Source organism: Oryzias latipes, chromosome 8 (assembly GCF_053564925.1).
Source record: "Oryzias latipes strain Hd-rR chromosome 8, Olatipes_Hd-rR_3.1".
Classification (NCBI taxonomy): Eukaryota; Metazoa; Chordata; class Actinopteri; order Beloniformes; family Adrianichthyidae; genus Oryzias; species Oryzias latipes.
In genome coordinates, this window is record NC_136244.1 from 28,109,210 (window position 1) to 28,128,170 (window position 18,961).

The 18,961-nt window shown below is 50.6% G+C and overlaps 1 protein-coding gene across 5 annotated transcripts; it reads right to left on the reverse strand.

Moving 5' to 3' along the window:
• Positions 1 to 3,593: 3,593 nt before the first annotated feature.
• On the reverse strand, positions 3,594 to 18,313 carry si:dkey-89b17.4 (zinc finger protein 646). 5 transcript variants are annotated; one of them, XM_023957191.2, is made up of 5 exons: positions 18,066 to 18,313; positions 9,160 to 11,915; positions 6,679 to 7,788; positions 6,474 to 6,593; positions 3,594 to 5,897 (listed from the first exon to the last, which is right to left on the reverse strand). In XM_023957191.2, the coding sequence occupies exons 2-4, from the start codon at positions 11,706 to 11,708 to the stop codon at positions 6,515 to 6,517; spliced, it is 3,738 nt and encodes a 1,245-aa protein (XP_023812959.1). In that variant the 5' UTR covers positions 11,709 to 11,915; positions 18,066 to 18,313; the 3' UTR covers positions 3,594 to 5,897; positions 6,474 to 6,514. The 5 variants fall into 5 exon arrangements, with proteins under 5 accessions (XP_023812959.1, XP_023812954.1, XP_023812955.1 ...); XM_078951979.1 differs by having other exon boundaries at positions 5,759 to 5,898; positions 6,497 to 6,593; XM_078951980.1 differs by lacking the exon at positions 3,594 to 5,897 and adding an exon at positions 6,251 to 6,390.
• Positions 18,314 to 18,961: the final 648 nt, after the last annotated feature.

Genomic DNA, 18,961 nt, shown 5'->3' on the forward strand with positions numbered 1-18,961 from the left:
AAGGCTGCAATATCCAGGCTTAAACCACAGAAGACTCCAGGTCTAGATGGCTTCCCAGCCGAGTGGTACAAATGTTTTAGGGCTCAACTAACTCCTAAACTTTGCAAAATATGTAACTGGATATTACAAAAGGGAACAATCCCCTCCTCATGGAGGGACGCTATAATTTCAGTGATACCAAAAGAAGGAAAAGATAAATTAGATTGCAAACAATACAGGCCAATATCAGTGTTAAACGTAGACTATAAAATATTTATGTCAATATTAGCCAGAAGAACTGAGAAGATCTTACCTTCACTTATTCACCTTGACCAGACAGGATTTATTCATCAAAGACAGACCCATGATAGTTTGAGAAGGAAACTACATATTATTTGGAATATACAACAAAATAAGACACAAGCAATGCTTATGGGGTTGGATGCAGAGAAGGCATTCGATACAGTTAGATGGACCTTCCTGTTTAAAGTACTAGAAAAATATGGCTTACATACAACTATTATTCAGGCTCTTCAAGCTGTATATAATAACCCCACAGCAAGAATTAAAATTAATGGTAGTCTTATGAAACCCTTCACACTGGAGCGTTCCTGCAGACAGGGCTGCCCATGCTCACCACTTTTATTTGCTTTATTTATTGAACCCCTCGGTCAATTAATTCGACAAGCCAAAGAGATAACAGGAGTGAAAATAGGAGGACAAGAACACAAATTATCATTATTTGGAGATGATGTATTAATCTATTTAACACAACCCCTGAAGTCTTTACCAATATTAATGTCATCCCTAAAAGAATTTGGACAATTATCAGGCTACAGATTAAATGTCCAAAAAACCCAGTTCTTAACTCTCAATTTTAATCCACCAAAACAACTTTTGAATAAATATGACCTGATATGTACTATAAATACAATGAAGTACCTAGGAATTAACCTCACCCAAGATATTACTAAATTATTTGATGCTAATTATGCCCCTTTAAACTTAAAAATAAAATCAGACATTTCCAGATGGACTCATCTACCATTCCTTAACTTATCTTCAAGGATAGACACAATTAAAATGGTTATCCTGCCTCGCCTAATGTGTCTTTTCCAGATGCTACCAATTGAAATAAAAGATCAGCAATTCATTGAATGGGACAAGAGGATTTCCCGTTATATTTGGAAGGGTAAGAGACCCAGAATACGATACAAAGTAATGCAACTGTCTAAGGACAAAGGGGGTATGGCACTACCAACCCTCAGGGATTATTATTATGCGGCTCAAATAAGACCACTTGTAGGTCTCTGCGATCCGCAATTTAGGGCAAGGTGGAAGGAAATAGAAGAGGGAGAACACACAGAACCTCCCATCCAAACCAAGATAGCAGACAGTAAACTGACAAATAACTCTGACGAAAACCCATGGCTAAAAATATCACTAAAAATATGGCGGAAAATAGCTAAAAACTGTAGTTTGGAGGGAGCAGAAAAGGTGCTGCGATGGGGAGCATACGACACAGATTTTATATCTAACAGGACAGACTCAAGATTTAAAATATGGAGAACAACAGGAGTCACAGCATACTGCAACCTAATAAAAAAGGGGGCAGTAAAAAGTTTGGAAATGTGTAAAAAAGAATACAGTTTGGAGAACAGGGATTTTTTTAGGTACTTACAGATACGACATAGACTGAATGGGATCTTGGCTGAGGGATCAGGAAAATTAGACAATGACATACTGAAAGTGTTTATAACAGCCTATACTTCTGGGGGCAGACGAAGAATAATATCCAAACTGTACAAGGGTCTACAGGACTCCCGACACACAAACACTCAATATGTTAAGAGTAAATGGGAACGAGAAGGAAGATTGCACATCACTGAGGAAGAATGGGAAAATATCTGTAAATCCCAATGGAGAACCACTCATTCACATAGTTGGAGGGAATTTGGATGGAAAAGCATCATCAGATTCTTCATCACCCCCACACAAAAGAGGCATCAAGGTGTTTGTACAAGCTGTTGGAGGTTATGTGGCTCATCTGAAGCCAACCACTACCATATATTCTGGGATTGTCCTGTACTCATATCTTTTTGGCAAGAAATCCATAAATGTTTGGAGACGACATTTCAAGAAACCTTTCCCTTTAATGCCTCAGCTCTATACCTGGGAACAGTAACACAACACATGCAGTCTGCAGCAGACCAATATTTAATGAGAATATTGAGGTGGGAGGGAAGAAGGCCTTGACAAGAAAGTGGTTACAACCTGATGCTCCAACAGTAGATGATTGGTATAAAACAATACATGATATTTATGTTATGGAAAGACTGACTTTTGCAATAAAGATGCAAACAGATAAAGGTTTGAGATGGTGGGCAAAATGGGTCAAATATATTGGACCTCTTAGACCTGACCTACTTTAATTCTAACAAAAAAAAATAAAACAAATAAATACTTCTCTATTACAAGATAACAGATAATGTGGATTTATTTTATTGATTCATCCTTTTTGGATAAGAGTGTGATTGACAGCTGCTCTGTTTTTTTTTTGTTTTTTTTTCTGTTCATATAAAAAAGAGGGGAAGAGTACAAAATGATCAAAAACACGAATTCTGATTTACTGACTGAAAATATATTTGATGTAAAATGATGTGTAACTTGGAAACAATGTAACAATGATGTAAAAGTTGATATTCCCTGTCAAAAATATTAAAAAAAAAAAAGAATTTGGATTATGGCCAGAAAAAGCAGCTAAGTACAGAAAAAGGAGTGGCCATCATTACTTTAAGAAATGAAGGTCAGTCAGTCCCAAAACTTGGGAAAACTTGTGTGGGGGTGCTTTGCTGGTGACACTGTTGGGGATTTATTCCAAATTGAAGGCATACTGAACCAGCATGGCTACCACAGCATCTTGCAGCTGCATGCTATTCCATCCAGTTTGGGTTTAATTGGACCATCATTTCTTTTTTCAACAGGACAATGACCCCAAACATACCTCCAGGCTGTGGAAGGGCTGTTTGACCAAGAAGGAGAGTGATGGGGGGGCTGCACCAGATGACCTGGCCTCCACAGTCACCTGAACCCAATCCAGACAGGCCAACAAGTGCTAAGCATTCTCAGCATTCATCCAAACTTCCAGACAGAAATTCCTGCTACTGAACAGTTTTCCAGATTCTTGATGATTCCAGATCATGAAATAGATTCATGGGTTAATTGTTACATCCCTAATAGATATTCAGCTTCTACTTTTTTTGAAAATCAAATAGTGATCCATCATCCAGAGATGAATTTCTCTTTTATTCTCTTTAAGTTAGTTTTGATTGCTTGAAATAGACTAATTCCTGCAGTGGGTCGGCCATATTGACTGTCTATGCTGACTCCTCCCACCTCAATGTTCAGAACCCCCCCTCACTGAATATTAACCTCGAAATTCCCTCCAACATGGTCACAGAGAACCTGCAACCTTTGAGAGCTGCCCCCTTTGGCCTTCTGAGGAACTGCAACACTTGGTCATCAGTCTGTTCCAAGTTTGTGAGGGGGCGTGGTTAGTTTCCAAGGCTCCACCCACCACCTGCACATCCCAGGAAAGATGCTCCAGTCAAAGGTTTTCTCAGCTATTTATTCCAGTACTCAGCAGTAAGGGTTATAGTTTATGGACAAGTTTCTGTTAAGAAATGAATTATCAAAACATAGTTTATAAAAGTGTATAGTAAGCATTACATATATATGCATGAATCAGAACGTTAGAGCTTTAAAAATGAGGGTACATTTGCTCCAAACCTTCTTCTCTAAACTACAGAAATGCAGGCAGGAGGTGTCCAAAGGAACCGAGGAGGAGGAGGAGGAGGAGGAAGAAGACGGCGAATGCACAGTTAATATGTTTGTGTTCTAGTTCACACGGACTCCTACGGCACTGGACGTCACTGCACGGCTTTCACGGTTATCATTTCTAGCAGCAGCGCTCCTGAACACGCTGACGGACACACGGAGGCTTAAATAAGAGCAAAGGAACACCAATAAATACAGGGGGGGCGCCCAGATGGGGGCCTCCAACGCTGACAGGAGATAAATATGGAAGAAGAGGGGGTGTCGGGAGGCTGTTCCGGTCCTGCTCAAGTCTGGCTCCTCCTGGTCACACGCGAGGACTCGGTTCTAAACCCTCATCAGCGGCTGTGGAGTCAACGTTGGACAACAGGTGGCGCTGTGTTCATGTTGGAGGTAAACAGAACCAGCCGGTCCAGTCAAATGCAGGAAATGATGTGGTTCTGTCGGGTCGGGGAATCCAACGAAACACAAGCTTGAAACTGACAGAAGACTCCGCCCAGCTGGTCAGAGCTGTTCCTGTTTGCCACTCAGTCTTGAGGTCAGGAGGTCGCAGCGTGTCGAACACGTCCGAACTGAAGCAGGACCCTCTGAGTGGATTCTCATAGAATCCTCTCCACCTCAGGGACTCTGTGTGGTAGCTGCAGTGCCACGGGACCGACTTCCTGTCTGCGTCCCAACCCTCCTACACCTGCACAGGTGGAACCACCTTCACCACCAGACTCCATCCAAACTGAGACCACTGAGTTCATCCCCAAGAACTGAATCCTGCGCCCTCCAGCTTACAGAAACTGAACCGGGCTGGTTCAGAGCCTGGATCCTTGACACAAATCCACAAGTGTGATCCTGAAGCTCTGTGCTACACACACACACACACACACACGCGCCCACACACACACATGCACACACACATACACACTGAGCAGCTCCAGCTCAGAGTTCACAAACTACTTTAAGGTCCAAAAGCCCGGGTCCGCCCACACTATATGTGTCTGAGGAAACCCAGTTCAGAAAACAACAAAAATTGAATCCACGCCCACATGAGTCTCACAAAAGCCACGGGGATGGATGGCCCCCCCATACGGGTCCATGAGGACCTGTCCAGGTTCTGCTCAGTCCTTGGCGCTGGTTCCTTTTTGTGTAAGGAGATATGTTTGGGTCAGGCTACAATTTGGCACCTTACGAGTCATGTGACCCCTCCCTGCACACACGCCTATATAAAAGGCCCCCCGGGCATGCCCAGGTAGTTGGGCGGGGCCACAGCGGGAGGTGGCGTGGGGCCGCTCCAGTGCACCTTCATGTGGTGCCGCAGGTTGGACTTGGAGGAGAAGCGCTTGTCGCAGTGCTGGCAGCTGAAGGGCTTCTCCTTGGTGTGGATGCGGCGGTGGCAGATGAGCTGTGTGGACACGCGGAACGACTTCCCGCAGTCGGGGCACTGGTACCGCTTGGGCTCTGTGTGGATCCGGCGGTGGTTCTTCAGGGACATGAGGTTGGGGAACTCCTTCTGGCAGGAGGAGCAGAAGTAAGTCCCCGTCTTGTGGCTGTTCTTGTGGTTGAGCAGCGAGCTGGCGTGCCGGTAGGACCGCCCACACTGGTCGCACACGTAGGGCTTCTCAACTTGACCCTCGCCCCCCTGGTGACGGCCTTTGTCTGGGGCTCTAGGGACCAGTCCTTGCTCTTGCATGAGAGTGAGGTCAAGGCCCGACCCCCAGCCCAGATCCTGGGAGCCCCCGGGGCGGGGCTGCTGGGTCCTGGGCTGCGGCGGCTGGCCGTGTGTGATCTCCATGTGGAGTCTGAAGCTGGCCTGCGTGGGGAAGGCCCGCTGGCAGCACCGGCAGGTCAGCTCACGCTGCTTCTGGTGGACGCGCCGGTGGTTGTAGAGCTGCGAGGACACCCGGAAGGCCTTCCCGCAGTCGTGGCAGCAGTGGCGGCGTGTTTCGGAGTGGATGCGGCGGTGATTCTTGAGGGCGAGCAAGTTGGAGTAAGTCTTCAGGCACACGGCGCAGTGGTAGACGCCGACGGTGTGGGTGTTCTTGTGGTTGAGGAGGGAGCTGGCATGGCGGTAGGACCGGCCGCACTGGTCACATCTGTGCAGAGTCAAACAGAGAAGGCGGGGTCAATAATGTAGGGGCGTGGCTGAAGGACAGCTGCTTAGAGACGAGTCGCTCTGCGGATCTACCGACGCTAACATACAGGTATATGATCTGAAATCCGGCTCACAGCTTTCTTCAAAGCGGTGTTCCACTTCACGCTTCTACACAGGTCACTGGGGGGTGGGGGGTTTGCATGGGTGGGGGCATGAAAGCACAGCTGGGGGGTCTGGGAGATATCTGCCGCTTCCTGCACTGCACAAACCCAACGCCACTGTTTGTGCCGGAGCTTCCCTCACAGCCTAATGCCAACTGGAAGCTGGATTGATGGCCCCGCCTCCTTCCATCCTGGCGTTCTGACCTGTGGACGTGCAGTGCAGCTAGCCCCAAACACTCCCTGAGCCTCCCTGACAACAGGACCGCGCCTCGGAGGAGGCGCACACACACTGAAGAGGAGCAACATCAACATGAGGACAGACAGCGTGAGGGTCTAGAGGAGAGCACACATGACACAACATCGGCACATGACAGGAGAGAAGGAGGCCTACAAGCTACAGAGTGAGGGATGCTAACCGAAAGCAAACGGGGTTGACTTATCTGGTCTGTCCACTAATTCAATCTGTCCAAACTTCAGAAAAATCCGAATTCCGGCACGCGTATGGTCCCAAGGAAGCCGGATTGGAGATCATATACCTGTAATAGACATGTAGACACCTAAATTCATCTCCACTACTCGCTTTTTCAACTTCGAAGAATCACAAACATGACGGGAACTCACGTGTACCGACAATCTTCTCCCTCTCCCACGGGCGTGGCGGGTTTCCTCCTGACCTCCATGCCTACCTGGTTGTCCCCGCACCGGTGCCGAGCCAGGCCAGACCTCCCCTGGAAGCTCTTCCCACAGGAGGGGCAGCCGAAGGGGGTGGCACCTTCTTCATGCACCTTTTGGTGGTTGCGCAGAAACCGCGCCAGGCGAAAGGCCTTCCCGCAGGTGTGACAGATGTGTTTCTTGCGCTGTGTGTGGATGCGCATGTGGTTGCGCAGTGCCATGTAGTTGGTGTAGGGCTTGTCACAGAAGTTGCAGCGGAAGTTGCCGGTCTTGTGGGTGTGCTTGTGGTTGAGCAGGGAGCTGGCGTGCTTATAGGTGCAGCTGCACAGGTCGCAGGCGTACGGCCTCTCGTCCGAGTCCAGGTCCACCGAGCTCCGATCCACGTTGACAGTGGAAGAACTGTTGGTGGAGGACGAGGAGGGTAGGTGTTGGGCGGGGCAGTCGTGAGCCGACAGCTCGTCGGCGGTGGCAAAGCCTTCGCAGCAGCCGTCACACTCAAAATCCATCTGGGCCCCGGGGCCCTGCGGGCCCTTGCACAGGCCCGCTGTAGTGTGGGTGGCCAGCTGCCGCTGCGTGCGGAAACCTTTGCCGCACTCCTGGCAGTTGTGCTTCTTCTGAGCGAAGTGGAGGCGCAAGTGGTTCTTCATGGCCAGCCTGTTGGGATACGTGGAGTTGCAGACGTTGCAGTGGTACTCGCCAATTTTGTGAAGGTTTTTGTGGTTGGCCAGGCTGCCGGCGTGGCGGTAGGTCTTCCCACACTCCTCACAGGCAAAAGGCCGACGCCCACTTTCGGCAGGATCGAACTTTTGCGGCCTGGAGGTGCCCGCTGATGAGTATGGCTTCTTGAAGCCCTGGTTTGGATACTTGACCCCCATCACCTGACCCTTAGAAGGCTCTCCTCTCATGGCCTGCATCTGAGACGGGCCCGGCTGCTGGAAGCGGGACCCGTTGGGGCCGGTCCGGACAAGCCCTTTGGCCCGGTGCTCCTCGTGGAGGCGGAGGTGGTTGATGAGCTGCTTCTGGATCTTGAAGGCTTTTCCACACTCCTCACACTTGTGCCTGTAGCAGGAATGCACACAAACGCCAATAAATGAAGGTTTTTTCTGAACCGCTATTCCTAATAAAACTTCAATGAACAGAAAAGGTTCCACCTTCTGGAATCCATGTTGAACAGAAAGAAATCTGAAGACTTGTTTTCGTTGTGTTTTTTTTGTTGCTTTTACATTTAATTTGCATTTTGGTTCCACAATTTTCACCTGTTTAATCCTTTAGTAAATATTTACTGTTACCAAATTTAATATCTTAAGAGAAACAATAAAAATGAGATTCTTTCAAAAAGTTTAGTTTTAAAAAGCTGTATGACTTAAGTTTGGGGGGTTCAGATGCTGAGACTGCAGTCACCACATTGTATCAGGTTCAACCATTTTCTGTTTGTGAGTGACATTATCCATAGAAAATGCTTTATTCCGGCTCCCACCAATGAATTTAGTTGCCATTTTCTCGCAATGCGGACACCGCCACGTTGGAGCCAGACGTTGTTAGTAAGCAGCAATTGGTTCAAGTCGATCTGGGTCAATGTTTCTATGGCAACCACTCTGGCCAATCAAGAGTGAGCTTGTTAAAAGGCCACAACCATTCCACTGAAAGAGGTGTTATTAGATCAAACGTTTTGAAGGTCGGACATAAGGCCAGCAGGCTCCGCCCACTTTTACTGAGACATCTGATTGGTCCGTTTATAATTTGAATAACTGGAACTACAGCAAAAATATAAAATAAGAGGACTATCAAGAAGATGTTAAAAAAGTTATCAGAGTCACAATTGAATGACTGAGGAACTGCTGTTTATTTTTCTGTAGACGCCCGAGTTCTCATTTACACTCCAATCAAACGAACCTGGGAAAGGACTTTGTGGATCTGATGTTTGATCCCACATGCTGACTAACATTAGCCCCGCCCCCAGGAAGCATCAGCATCTGTCAGTCAGAAATCATAACAACATCTAATTTACCAATAATTTATGACATAATCACATCTGAATAATTTAAAAAAAAAAAGGCTGCAAGTCTTTGTTTGCGCAGCGTGGGGTTCCACTGTGACACGCCGCCTGCATGAAATGGACGGCAGCAGCGCCGCGGTATCTTGTCTCAAGCCGTTGTAGAAGAGGTGGGATCTTTCTAAATGGGTGGACCAACATCACAGGATGAAGGCGTGACTTTGTGATCAGGTCCAGTTTAAGGCGGATGGAGTGCTGTAGAACAGCCTAAACATTAGCTCTGTCTGTACTTTCAATGCAGGGACACTGGTGAATGAAGCATAACCAGGGAATTGAATCCTAAGCACAGGATCACGCACTAAGGAGGGAAAAACGGTGACGAGAGGCACACCTTAACACTGCCATCTCTGTGAAGGTGGACGAGTGTGTGCTCATACCTCTTCAGGTCAAAGTGGGTCCTCTGGTGGTTCTTCAGAGCCAGCAGGTTGTAGTAGCGTTTCTGGCAGACCAGGCAGCGGAAGACGCCCGTCTTGTGGGACTTCTTGTGGTTGAGCAGTGAGCAGGGGTGTCTGTATCCTCGTCCACACTGGTCACACTTGTGGGGTTTGTCACTCTGGTCGACCATGGGCCTGTGCCCGTCCGCCACCACGTCACGGTTTGCTCCCCCAACACCCTCTGCAGACATGCCTTTGGCCCCGTTTAGACTCGCCTTGTTCATTGTCTGGTTCTTTCCCGGGCACAGGTGGGTAACCAGGTGATGGCGATCAGCAAAGAACAGACCACAGTCCACACAGATGTGGTTACGGCTGTCTATTTTGTTGTCCCCGTTGGTAGAGCTACTGGCAATACCCTGCTGGCCGTCAGGCCTCTGGGGGCCATGGATCAACTGATGATTCAGGAGGTCTTGTTTCCGAGAGAAGCTCTGGCCACAGGTGGAGCAGATCATCCTCCAGCCCTGCTCCAGACTGGACGGTCCTGGTCCAGTTGGGTTGTTGGCATGACTGCGCAGGTGGCTCCTTAGGGCTCTGAGGCTGGCATAGTGGTTGCCACAAACCGAGCACTGGTACACTTCACCGTCATCGTCGTCCTCCTTGGTGCTGACACCCATGGCCTTGCTGGAACTCTGGGAGAACACTCTCTGGCTGCCTTCCTTCATGCTGCTGGAGCTCCCAGAAGGCAGTGAGGTTCCTCCAGAGCCGTGGTAGCTCATATTTCCCATGAAGCCATTGGACATGTTGCCCTGCTGCTGCTGCTGTGGGGGAGCCTGCTGACCACGGCGAGGACACATGTGCGACTTGATGCCAGAAACATCTCCGTATATCTCTCCACAGTCGGCACACATGTGTCTGTCGGCCTGCCGATGAGCAGAGCTGCTCTGGGAGAGCGAGCTGCCATCAAAGCGGTCATGGAACTCCAAAGAGTCCAGACCGCTACTGTGGCCGCCGTCTGGCACAAAGTGGCCAGCATCGCCGAGGTTCCCTGGCAGTGAAATTGGTGTGGTGGCACCGCTGCCCTCCTGGACGTAGCTCTGCTGGGACTCCAGCGTAAGTGGCTCTGGAGACAGCCAGTCGCCGCTGTCACTACTGATTGGATGGTTGGAAGGACGCCCCTTATGGCTGCGCAGGTGACTGTGCAGCGCTGCCAGGTGGGGGTATTGCTTGCAGCAGATGGTGCACTGGTAGTGGCCAGTCTGATGGCAGCGTTTGTGATTGACCAGACTTCCAGCATGCCGGTAGCTCTTGCCACATTCGCCACACTTGAAGCGGCGCTCTTCATCGTCTGGAGAATTGGCTTGTGGCACACGTCCACCTGAAGGAGAGGCCACTGAACCCTGAGAGCCCGAGCTCAGGGTGTCAGAATTTAACATGGAGCTTTCCTGACTGTGGGAAGGCGGGTGGGGGTCATGAGTCAGGTAATGAACTTTCAAAGACTCTAAGTCCGGGTGTCCAGCGCCACAATACGCACAAGTGAAGATGGGGTTGTTGACTGGGGGTCCCATTATGGGGTCATAGGGGCCTCTTTTTTCAGTGGGAAGTGGAGGCAGTGGTAGGGGGTCCCCCAGCGCAGGGGTGTACGCTGGGGATCGAACTGTGCTCAGGTTGTGAGCCATGATACCGGGGAAGCTGCGCTGGCTAAGGGAGGGGGAAGCCGTGTTGTGCAGCAGGATGTGCTCCTGGAAGTCGGCTTTGCTGGGCAGCGAGATCTGGCACAGGTGGCAGAAGCTGGAAGCCGTGTCGTCGCTTTGAGACGACTGTGGGCCGGCCCCACGGTCCGAGTCGTGGAGGCTGCTGCTACTGCTGCTACTGCTCACCATTGTAGCCCCCGGCGTTTTGAACTTAGAGTGAGTTCTCTCGTGGCTGTTCAGGGCAGCCAGGTTGGTTAACTGTTTGAAACACACGGAGCACTTAAAGTTCCCTTGTTGGTGGCACTTCTTGTGGTTCACCAAACTCCCGTGGTGCCGGTAGGTTCTGTCGCACTGGTCGCACTTGAAAGGCCTGTCCCAGGCGTCGTCTGATTCAGGGGAGCTTTTCTTGTCCTCAGCTTCGTGGCCTGACAGGACACTATGTCCCATACCACTATTGTTCAAACCAGAGCGCCCAAACCCACCCGACAGGTCCTGGGCGAGACCGTAGTCCCTGTCGTCGTGGCCTGCTTCCTCTGTAACCTCCTCAGTCTCCTCCTCAGCGTGTGCGCTGCTAGGGGACAAGGTATGTATCCGTAAGTGATTCTTCAGTGCCACAGCGTTGGGCAGAGTGCGTGTACAAACTGGGCACTGAAATGAACCCACTTCATGAGACTTCTTGTGATTGGCTAAGCTGGCGGCGTGCTTGTAAATGCGACCACACTGTTCACACTCAAAACGGGGGCTGTCTTCCAGCTGATAATGTGCTTTCATATGCTCGAGAAGGCTTGGTGTGCTCGGACAGACCATATCACATTCTTTACAGGGGAAACCCTTGGCACGACTCATATCATGCATTGCCATAGTACTCCACAGCAACACAAAGGGGGCGGGGTCACGTTCACAACGCAGAAATGAACGCCCAGGGGGAGGCGGAAAACAAGGGCAGCTTTCAGCTCAGGGTGCTCGCCATTTTCTCCCATCAGTTCCAGCCAATCAGGGCCCGCCTTCGAAGGTGGCGGGCCTGAAAAGGTATGGGGTGGGGGGTTCACGCCGGAACCTGAGGTGACACTGCAGGGACAAAAACAAAACAAGACATTAGAAGAGGAACACTGAGGAAAACACGCCTGACAGTAGAAAGGCAGTCATGTGACCACCTTGATGCATAGAACATCACCGAACCTTTGTAAAGATAAGTTAAAGGGGACTGGCAACATTTTCTGGAACCAAAGATAATAGTCGTTTTCAAAAATCTCTTCACCCTTTATTACCGGAATATTGCCAGAAACACAAACAAACATACAACAAACATAACCCTTCCACCGTTTACGCAAATAACATGGTTAGTTGGCACATAGATGTTTTTCTCCACTTTACAATCCGTTAGGGGTGCAATGGATCACGACTGATCCGAACAGATCACTGGCCACGGTTCAGCACACATGTGTACTGCACATTGCCCCCCCGCTCTTAGTATGTGCAAGTTTAAAACAAGTGTCCCTGATTCCAACTGATTCACAGGCGTCAAAGTCACAGCTACACGTTGTTTACAAGAGTGTCAACCTGATAGCCCCGCCGTGTGTGGGAGGAGCTACCATCAAAAGCTGTTCTCGACCTCATCATGGAGGACATGCATGATGACATCAGGTTTGTTGACTCTGAAGAGCTGCACTAAAGCACGGATGAGCAGTGCACATCTCCATGACATCATTCAGAGAGGAGCAGCAGTAGCATCTGAATGAATGCGCTTTCAGAGACTCTGCAGTCTCTCTGTAACCCAGTTTGAAGACTTGCTATCCAGGGTTAGGGTTAGGGTTAGCTGCTGCTGTTCGGTCTGTTCCCTCAATGGAGAGTTGTAGTTAAGCAGCTTTACTGCCACCTACAGGACAACAGCCACTTTGAAGACTTTCAGTCGGGGTTTAGACCCCACCACAGTACAGAAACTGCACTAGTTAGAGTCTCTAATGACTTGTTATTGGCCTCAGAAAAGGGTCTACTTTCTATTCTGGTCCTGTTAGACCTCAGTGCAGCCTTTGACACTATCGACCACGGTATTTTACTCCATAGATTAGAGCAGGACATAGGGATCAGAGGATCTACTCTCCAGTGGTTTAAATCCTCTCTGTCCGATAGGCATCAGTTCGTTAATGTAAATGGCCATTCCTCTCAGTGCACTCTAGTTAACTATGGAGTCCCACAGGGCTCAGTCTTAGGACCCATCCTGTTTACGCTTTATATGCTACCCCTAGGAAACATAATCAGGAAACACAGCATTAATTTTCATTGTTATGCCGACGATACGCAGTTGTATTTATCCATGAAGCCTGACCAGAATGACCAGATAGAGAAACTGAACGCCTGCATCAGTGACATCAAGACCTGGATGACAATTAATGACCTCCTCTTGAACCCAGAAAAAACTGAGGTCATTATACTAAGTCCTAAAAACCTCAGAGATACTCTGTCTGCTCAGATAGTCTCCCTGGATGGCATAAGTGACTATTGTTGTAATATTGGGCTATATTGATAAAATTGAACTGGGGGGGTTGTGGCAGCAGTGGGACACAGTGAAACATCCTGTTTCTCTTACTTCAGATGCCCCATGATGCACTTTGTTTCTTTAGGTATCTTGACTATTTTTATCTATAGGAATATCTTGAGTTCAAAGACGTCACTAATGTAAATAAACCTCAACGCATGAATATTTGGATGTGATATATATATATATATATATATATATATATATATATATATATATATATATATATATATATATGTGTGTGTGTGTTTTTAAAAATTCTGAAGTACTTTATATATGTTTTAATATATATATATATATGTGTATTTTGAAGCTTTTCAGAAGATAACTCAACTTTTATCCTGTTCTTTTATCCTGTTGTTCTTCCCTTTTCACTGATCCAAACCGTCACTCTAAAACTGTGTCCCTGTCCGGACCGTAAGACAGTGAGTCCTGTGATCCGCTGCATCCCGACAATCCATGGAAATACCTTAATTTTTTTTTTTAACTTGTCCTGTCCAACAGCTGGGCAGACAGATGAGAGCTGAGGGCCTCTTGTGTTGGACAAATTTTATTTTAACAAGAGGGGTTATTCATCTTCAGACAAACCAAAGGTATGTCTGAATAAACCCCTTTTGGAATTGAGGCCAAACTTTATTAATTTCAATCATGTTTGAAAATTTTTGGTGTTGGACCGGACGGAAAAGGAAAGAGGGGAAGAAGAGAGAGGGACGTTAGAGAGAGGGGGTTGTAGGAGGGTGATAATAGGAGGGGAAGGGGGGTAAGACCATGAAGCAGCATAGAGCAGACAGGTTTACTGGTTGTTTATCGTTACGGTACGGTTCAAATGCAGTACAAAAAGGGCGGGGCCTGTTCACACACACTCAAATATTATCAACACACATGCTAGCCGCAAAAATGTCCACATGTCAACATGCACACAAAACAGATAGTGTTCACGAACGCATACCTATGCCTTTAAACCAACTAGTGTGAAATCTTTCATTCATTCAATCATGCAAACTATTAGTGCAAAGGTGAGCTAACACCTGTGCTCAGGTGAGTGTTTATGTTCTTCTAAAATGGATGGTGGAATGTGAAAAGAAGGAGGAGGAGCGCCCAGCCACCCCCACACCCAGACCCCCGCCGCAGCAGCAGCGGCAGCCGGAATTCCCCCAACGCCACACGGGAGCAGGCAGGGAACAACCGCCCCCCGGGCGACCAAGACCGCCACCCAGGCCGGGGCCAGCAGGGCCGCCGCAAGGCCCCCAGAGCCAGAGAGCAGGGAGGCACGGAGGGAAAGAGGGCGCCGCCCCAGCCCAACCAGGAGAGCAGCCCCCCCGCCGCGCCAGGAGAACCCAACGCAGGGCCCCACCGGAGAAGGACGCCCACAGCCCCAGACGAGCACCCCACCACCACCCAAGAGTTCCGGGCATCCCCCCGCCCCAACCCCAGGTACGAGCCAGGACCCCCCAAGGGAGACCCGCTCCGCACTCCAGGCAGCCACCCACCCGGCCCACGGTTGGTCCAGGGAGGAGCAAGGCAGGGGCCCGCCGCCCCCGCCCAGGAGGGGGGAACCCCGGGGAAAAAAGGGCGGCCCACAAGGGATGTTATAAATATGGCCCGACCAGGCTCGGCCATGTTGGAAGTTTGGCGGGGCCCAGCGCCCAGGGGCAAGGACCAGGACCCACCCCCCAGGGACACGAACACCCCCGGCTCAGGTGTAATATGAACCCCCCCACCGCGCGGAGAGAGCACCGCCGGGCCCAGGGAGCCGGCACCCAAGGGACACGGCTGCCATCGCCAAGGGGCCCGCACCCCCCACCAGGGAAGGGGTAGGGGACAGATGGACCCAGGTCCCACCTTCCTTGTAAAATGTGTGTGCGTGTATGGGTGTTTGAGAGGGTGTTTGTGTGCATGTGTGTGTGTTTATGTTTGAATGTATATATTGAAGGGGGAGGGGTGTGTGTACTAAGGGGGGTGCAGTTAAAATTGGCGAGTAGGGCACTAAGGGGACATCTCCTGATTACTCACAGTGATGTCCCCTCACCCTCCACACCAAGGGGCCCTAAATGTCTAAGGTGCGGTTAAAATTGGCGGGTAGGGTGCCAGGAGGACATCTGCTGCTTGCTTGCAGTGATGTCCAAGCACCCCCCCTACCAAGGACCCTACATGTCTAAGGTGCAAATAAAACCGAAAGAGGGGGGGCCCACTCCATACGGCAACCATAGGAGGGGGGCCACTCCCAAGTAGCCCCCCCCCAAGGCGCATCGCAGGCTAGACCCCCCACCCCCTCACCCTAATATGAGGTTATATAAGGAAGGGGGTAAGTTGGGGACAGCTGGTAGACTCTCCCCCGGTGGTCAAACAGCCGTCCCCCAGCCCACCCCCAGCAAGGGGGCCAGGGCCACCCAGCCCAGGGGCCCACCCCCGGAGGCGCCGACACCCCAGGCCCGGCACCACCCACCCCACACAGAGAGAGAGGAGCCAGAAAGCGTCCCCCCCCCCCCCCCCCCCCGGAGCAAGCCCAGGCCCCCACCCCCAGACGCCGGCCCTAGAAGAGCTCTGGTCAGGCCTCGACGGGACCGAGGAGGCCAACCGGCCGAGGCAACCACTGATTGCCTCAGCGGAGACCCCGACCCGCTAGATGGAAATACCTTCATTTTGCAAACGGTTGTAGATTTACGGTAATTCAAAGAACCCTGTTAGGGTTCCCTTATATTGTTCTTGCGGACCTGAAGAGGATGGGACACACCGGACATGCTGCGATAAACCCGACCCCTCCTAGTCACCCAGAGCGGTCACACCGCACATCCACAGGTGTCAGGAGGTGGGGGCAGAGGCCTGTGCTTCCTTCTCTACTGGAATGGATTGTTCCGCCTCCTTCTGCTTTGGTTCTCATAGAAGGGTCTCGGCCCGTCACCTCAGCGTCAATCCGGTTCTGGAGATTCTGACCAACACTCCTGAGCTCCAAACAGACATCAGAGCTGCACGCCAGCGTAAAACGGCGTGGAACTGAGGGCAGACAGATCAGAAGTTTGGGTGAGCAGCTCTGATGAAGGTGATGAAGATGAGGAAAACCAAGCTGCAGCAGGAAGCTACTCCTGATTGGTCACCAAGTCGTCTGTCTGCATGGCCAGAGGGGGCGGAGTTACAGACAGCCTGGCTCAGAAGAGGGGGGCGGCTGGCAGGTAAAGGTGAGTCTGACGCACCAACTACTGCATTTACAGGTTCCATGGGTCCAAATGTAAACAGAACCATTTGGATCAGAACCTCACTCAGATTCAAAGCATCATAACTTCTCCTCTGGTTCTGTTCAGATCCGTCAACCTAAAAACACAATCACAGGGCTTTGCACGGGTTCTGGTTTTTCCTCCAGAAGGTTCTTCTGTGTCTGAAACCCGTCTTCTCCTCCCAGTGTTCTTCAGAACCTTTCTGTTCAAGTCCCTCCAGCAGAGAAGCTGCTCAGCTCTGCAGGATCAGGGGCCGCTTTACAGTCCGGGGACATACAGGCCCCATACACATGCACGCTCACACACATGCACGCTCACACACACATGCACGCTCACGCACACACACGCATGCTCACACACACACATGCACGCTCACACACACACACGCACGCTCACTCCTACACGCGCTAACATGCACACTCACTGTTACTCGTGTCTGGAATCTGCCAACGACAGGAAGAGGTCAGACGCTGCTGGTTCTGATGAACACGAGGGTCTGCAGACACCAAACCTGAACCACTGAGGTCCAACAGGACCTCTGACTTGGAGGAGCCGGGTCTGACAGAAGGACCATGGAGAAAAAGCACACAGGAGCCCTTCCTAAGCACAGAACCAGAACCAAGTCCTCCTAGAAGTCCTCGACCCGATCATCATCTTTATAGATCCAGTTTTTGGCCTAACCAGACCAGAAACAGGACTCCTACCCCCCACCCCCACATGGAAGAAGAGGATGTTCTCCTCCTTCTGCTGTGAACTGCTCGTCCTCACTTAAACGGGTCGCTACCGAAAGTTCATATCGCCACTCTGTGTGTGTGTGTGGGGGGGGGGGGGGGGGCAGCACCGCGGGGGCCCCTGACCTTGGCCCGTATCCTCCCGCCTCCACCGGGACAAAATCGGGGCGCGGAGCCCCTCTAACGCGGAAGGGAGGTGGGTGCGCTTAACCCACCCCCGTAGGAGCGGGACGCCACCTGCACCATCAGCCCCCCCTAAAGATCCCCCAGCAGCGGAAAATGGCTCTGCAGCCCAGCGAGCCATTTTCCCGGAGGTAGCCGCGGTGGCTCCCGTTTCCCCCAAACACGGCCCCCCTCCCCCTAAAGAACCCCAAACACCCCGGAACCGGAGCAGCCTGACGGGAGGGGTGATGTTTTGCGACCGATTCACGCCTTTTAACGGGGGGGGGGGCTCAGGCTGATGCTCCAACAAGCTAACGGTCGTGTGTTAGCGGCGAGCTAGTCGGTTAGCACCCCCCACCCCTCCCGCGAAGACAATGGTTGAAAACAAACAGAAGCAGACGCACGCGCGCACGGCACCGCGGGTTCCATGCCTTTTCTTGGCGGGGGGCGGGGGGCCGTTCTGGTGGCGGAGGTTAGCTTAGCTGCTAGCCCGAAGCTACACAAAGATCTCGCGAACACACCGCGGCCCCCCTCCATGAAAACCCGCTTCAGCGCCCGTTTTCTGCACCACTCTTACCCCCGGCCGGCCTCTGTGCCCGCGTGGACGACAACGCACGGTGTGGGCACGCGTGATGTGCACAGTTACGGTCCAGACATGGTGTTCCCCCCGTGCATCCACCGACCTCTGCCGCTCGTCCCCCCGCCGTCGCTCCAGCAGCACTTCCTGCCGCTGCTAACGGAGCGGCGCGCGGCCGCACGCGCGTCATCAGCGCCAGAACACAGTCAACCGCAGCAGCGGCACCGGAACGGCCAAGCCGAACCCGCCTGCCGGTTCAGCATCGAACCGAACCAGAGGAGGGTCTGAAGAAGCCTTGAAACACAAAAAACACACATAAACTGGACAAACACACAAAAATCAACAACACAAACACAAAAATTCTATTCCATTTTATTTGTATAGCCCAAACTCACAACAACAGTCAGTTCCATGGGCTTCGTATCGGTAATTATAAAAGTAAATATAAAATCAAAAAGATGATGAATACATGGAATTCAATAAAAGAATATTAAAATGAACTAACAAACTCGGCATCCCTGCCCTTAGACCCCCCTTCCATCAGGAAAAACTCCTTAAAAAAACGGATTCCAGAAAAAAAGAAGAAACCTCAGGGGTGCCCACATGAAGGAGGGATCCTCCCCCAGGACGGACAGGCGATTTACCAGAACTAGAAGAATTAACTTATCTAACTCTACAACTACACATTTAAAGTCCAGCAGACGAGCTTCATCCGGATGGAGTTGGGGGGACAGTCAAAGGCGCGAGTCGAGCCTGAGACAGGAACCACAGCCAGGTGTAGGAGCACCTTTTTACATTAACATTTAGCAGCCTACTAACAACTAATTGTTATTCAGTTTAATTTAAACACATTAACATTAAGTTAAATAATCTCTGAATACTAACTAGTCTGACAA

Coding starts and splice junctions, on each gene's coding strand:
- si:dkey-89b17.4 (XM_023957186.2), bottom strand. CDS start 11,708: ATGGCAATGCATGATATGAGTCGTGCCAAGGGTTTCCCCTGTAAAGAA. Junction 7,789..9,159: donor ACCCACTTTGACCTGAAGAG/GTATGAGCACAC, acceptor TTCCTGCTACAG/GCACAAGTGTGAGGAGTGTG. Junction 5,898..6,678: donor GGAGAAGATTGTCGGTACAC/GTGAGTTCCCGT, acceptor GACTCTGCACAG/ATGTGACCAGTGCGGCCGGT.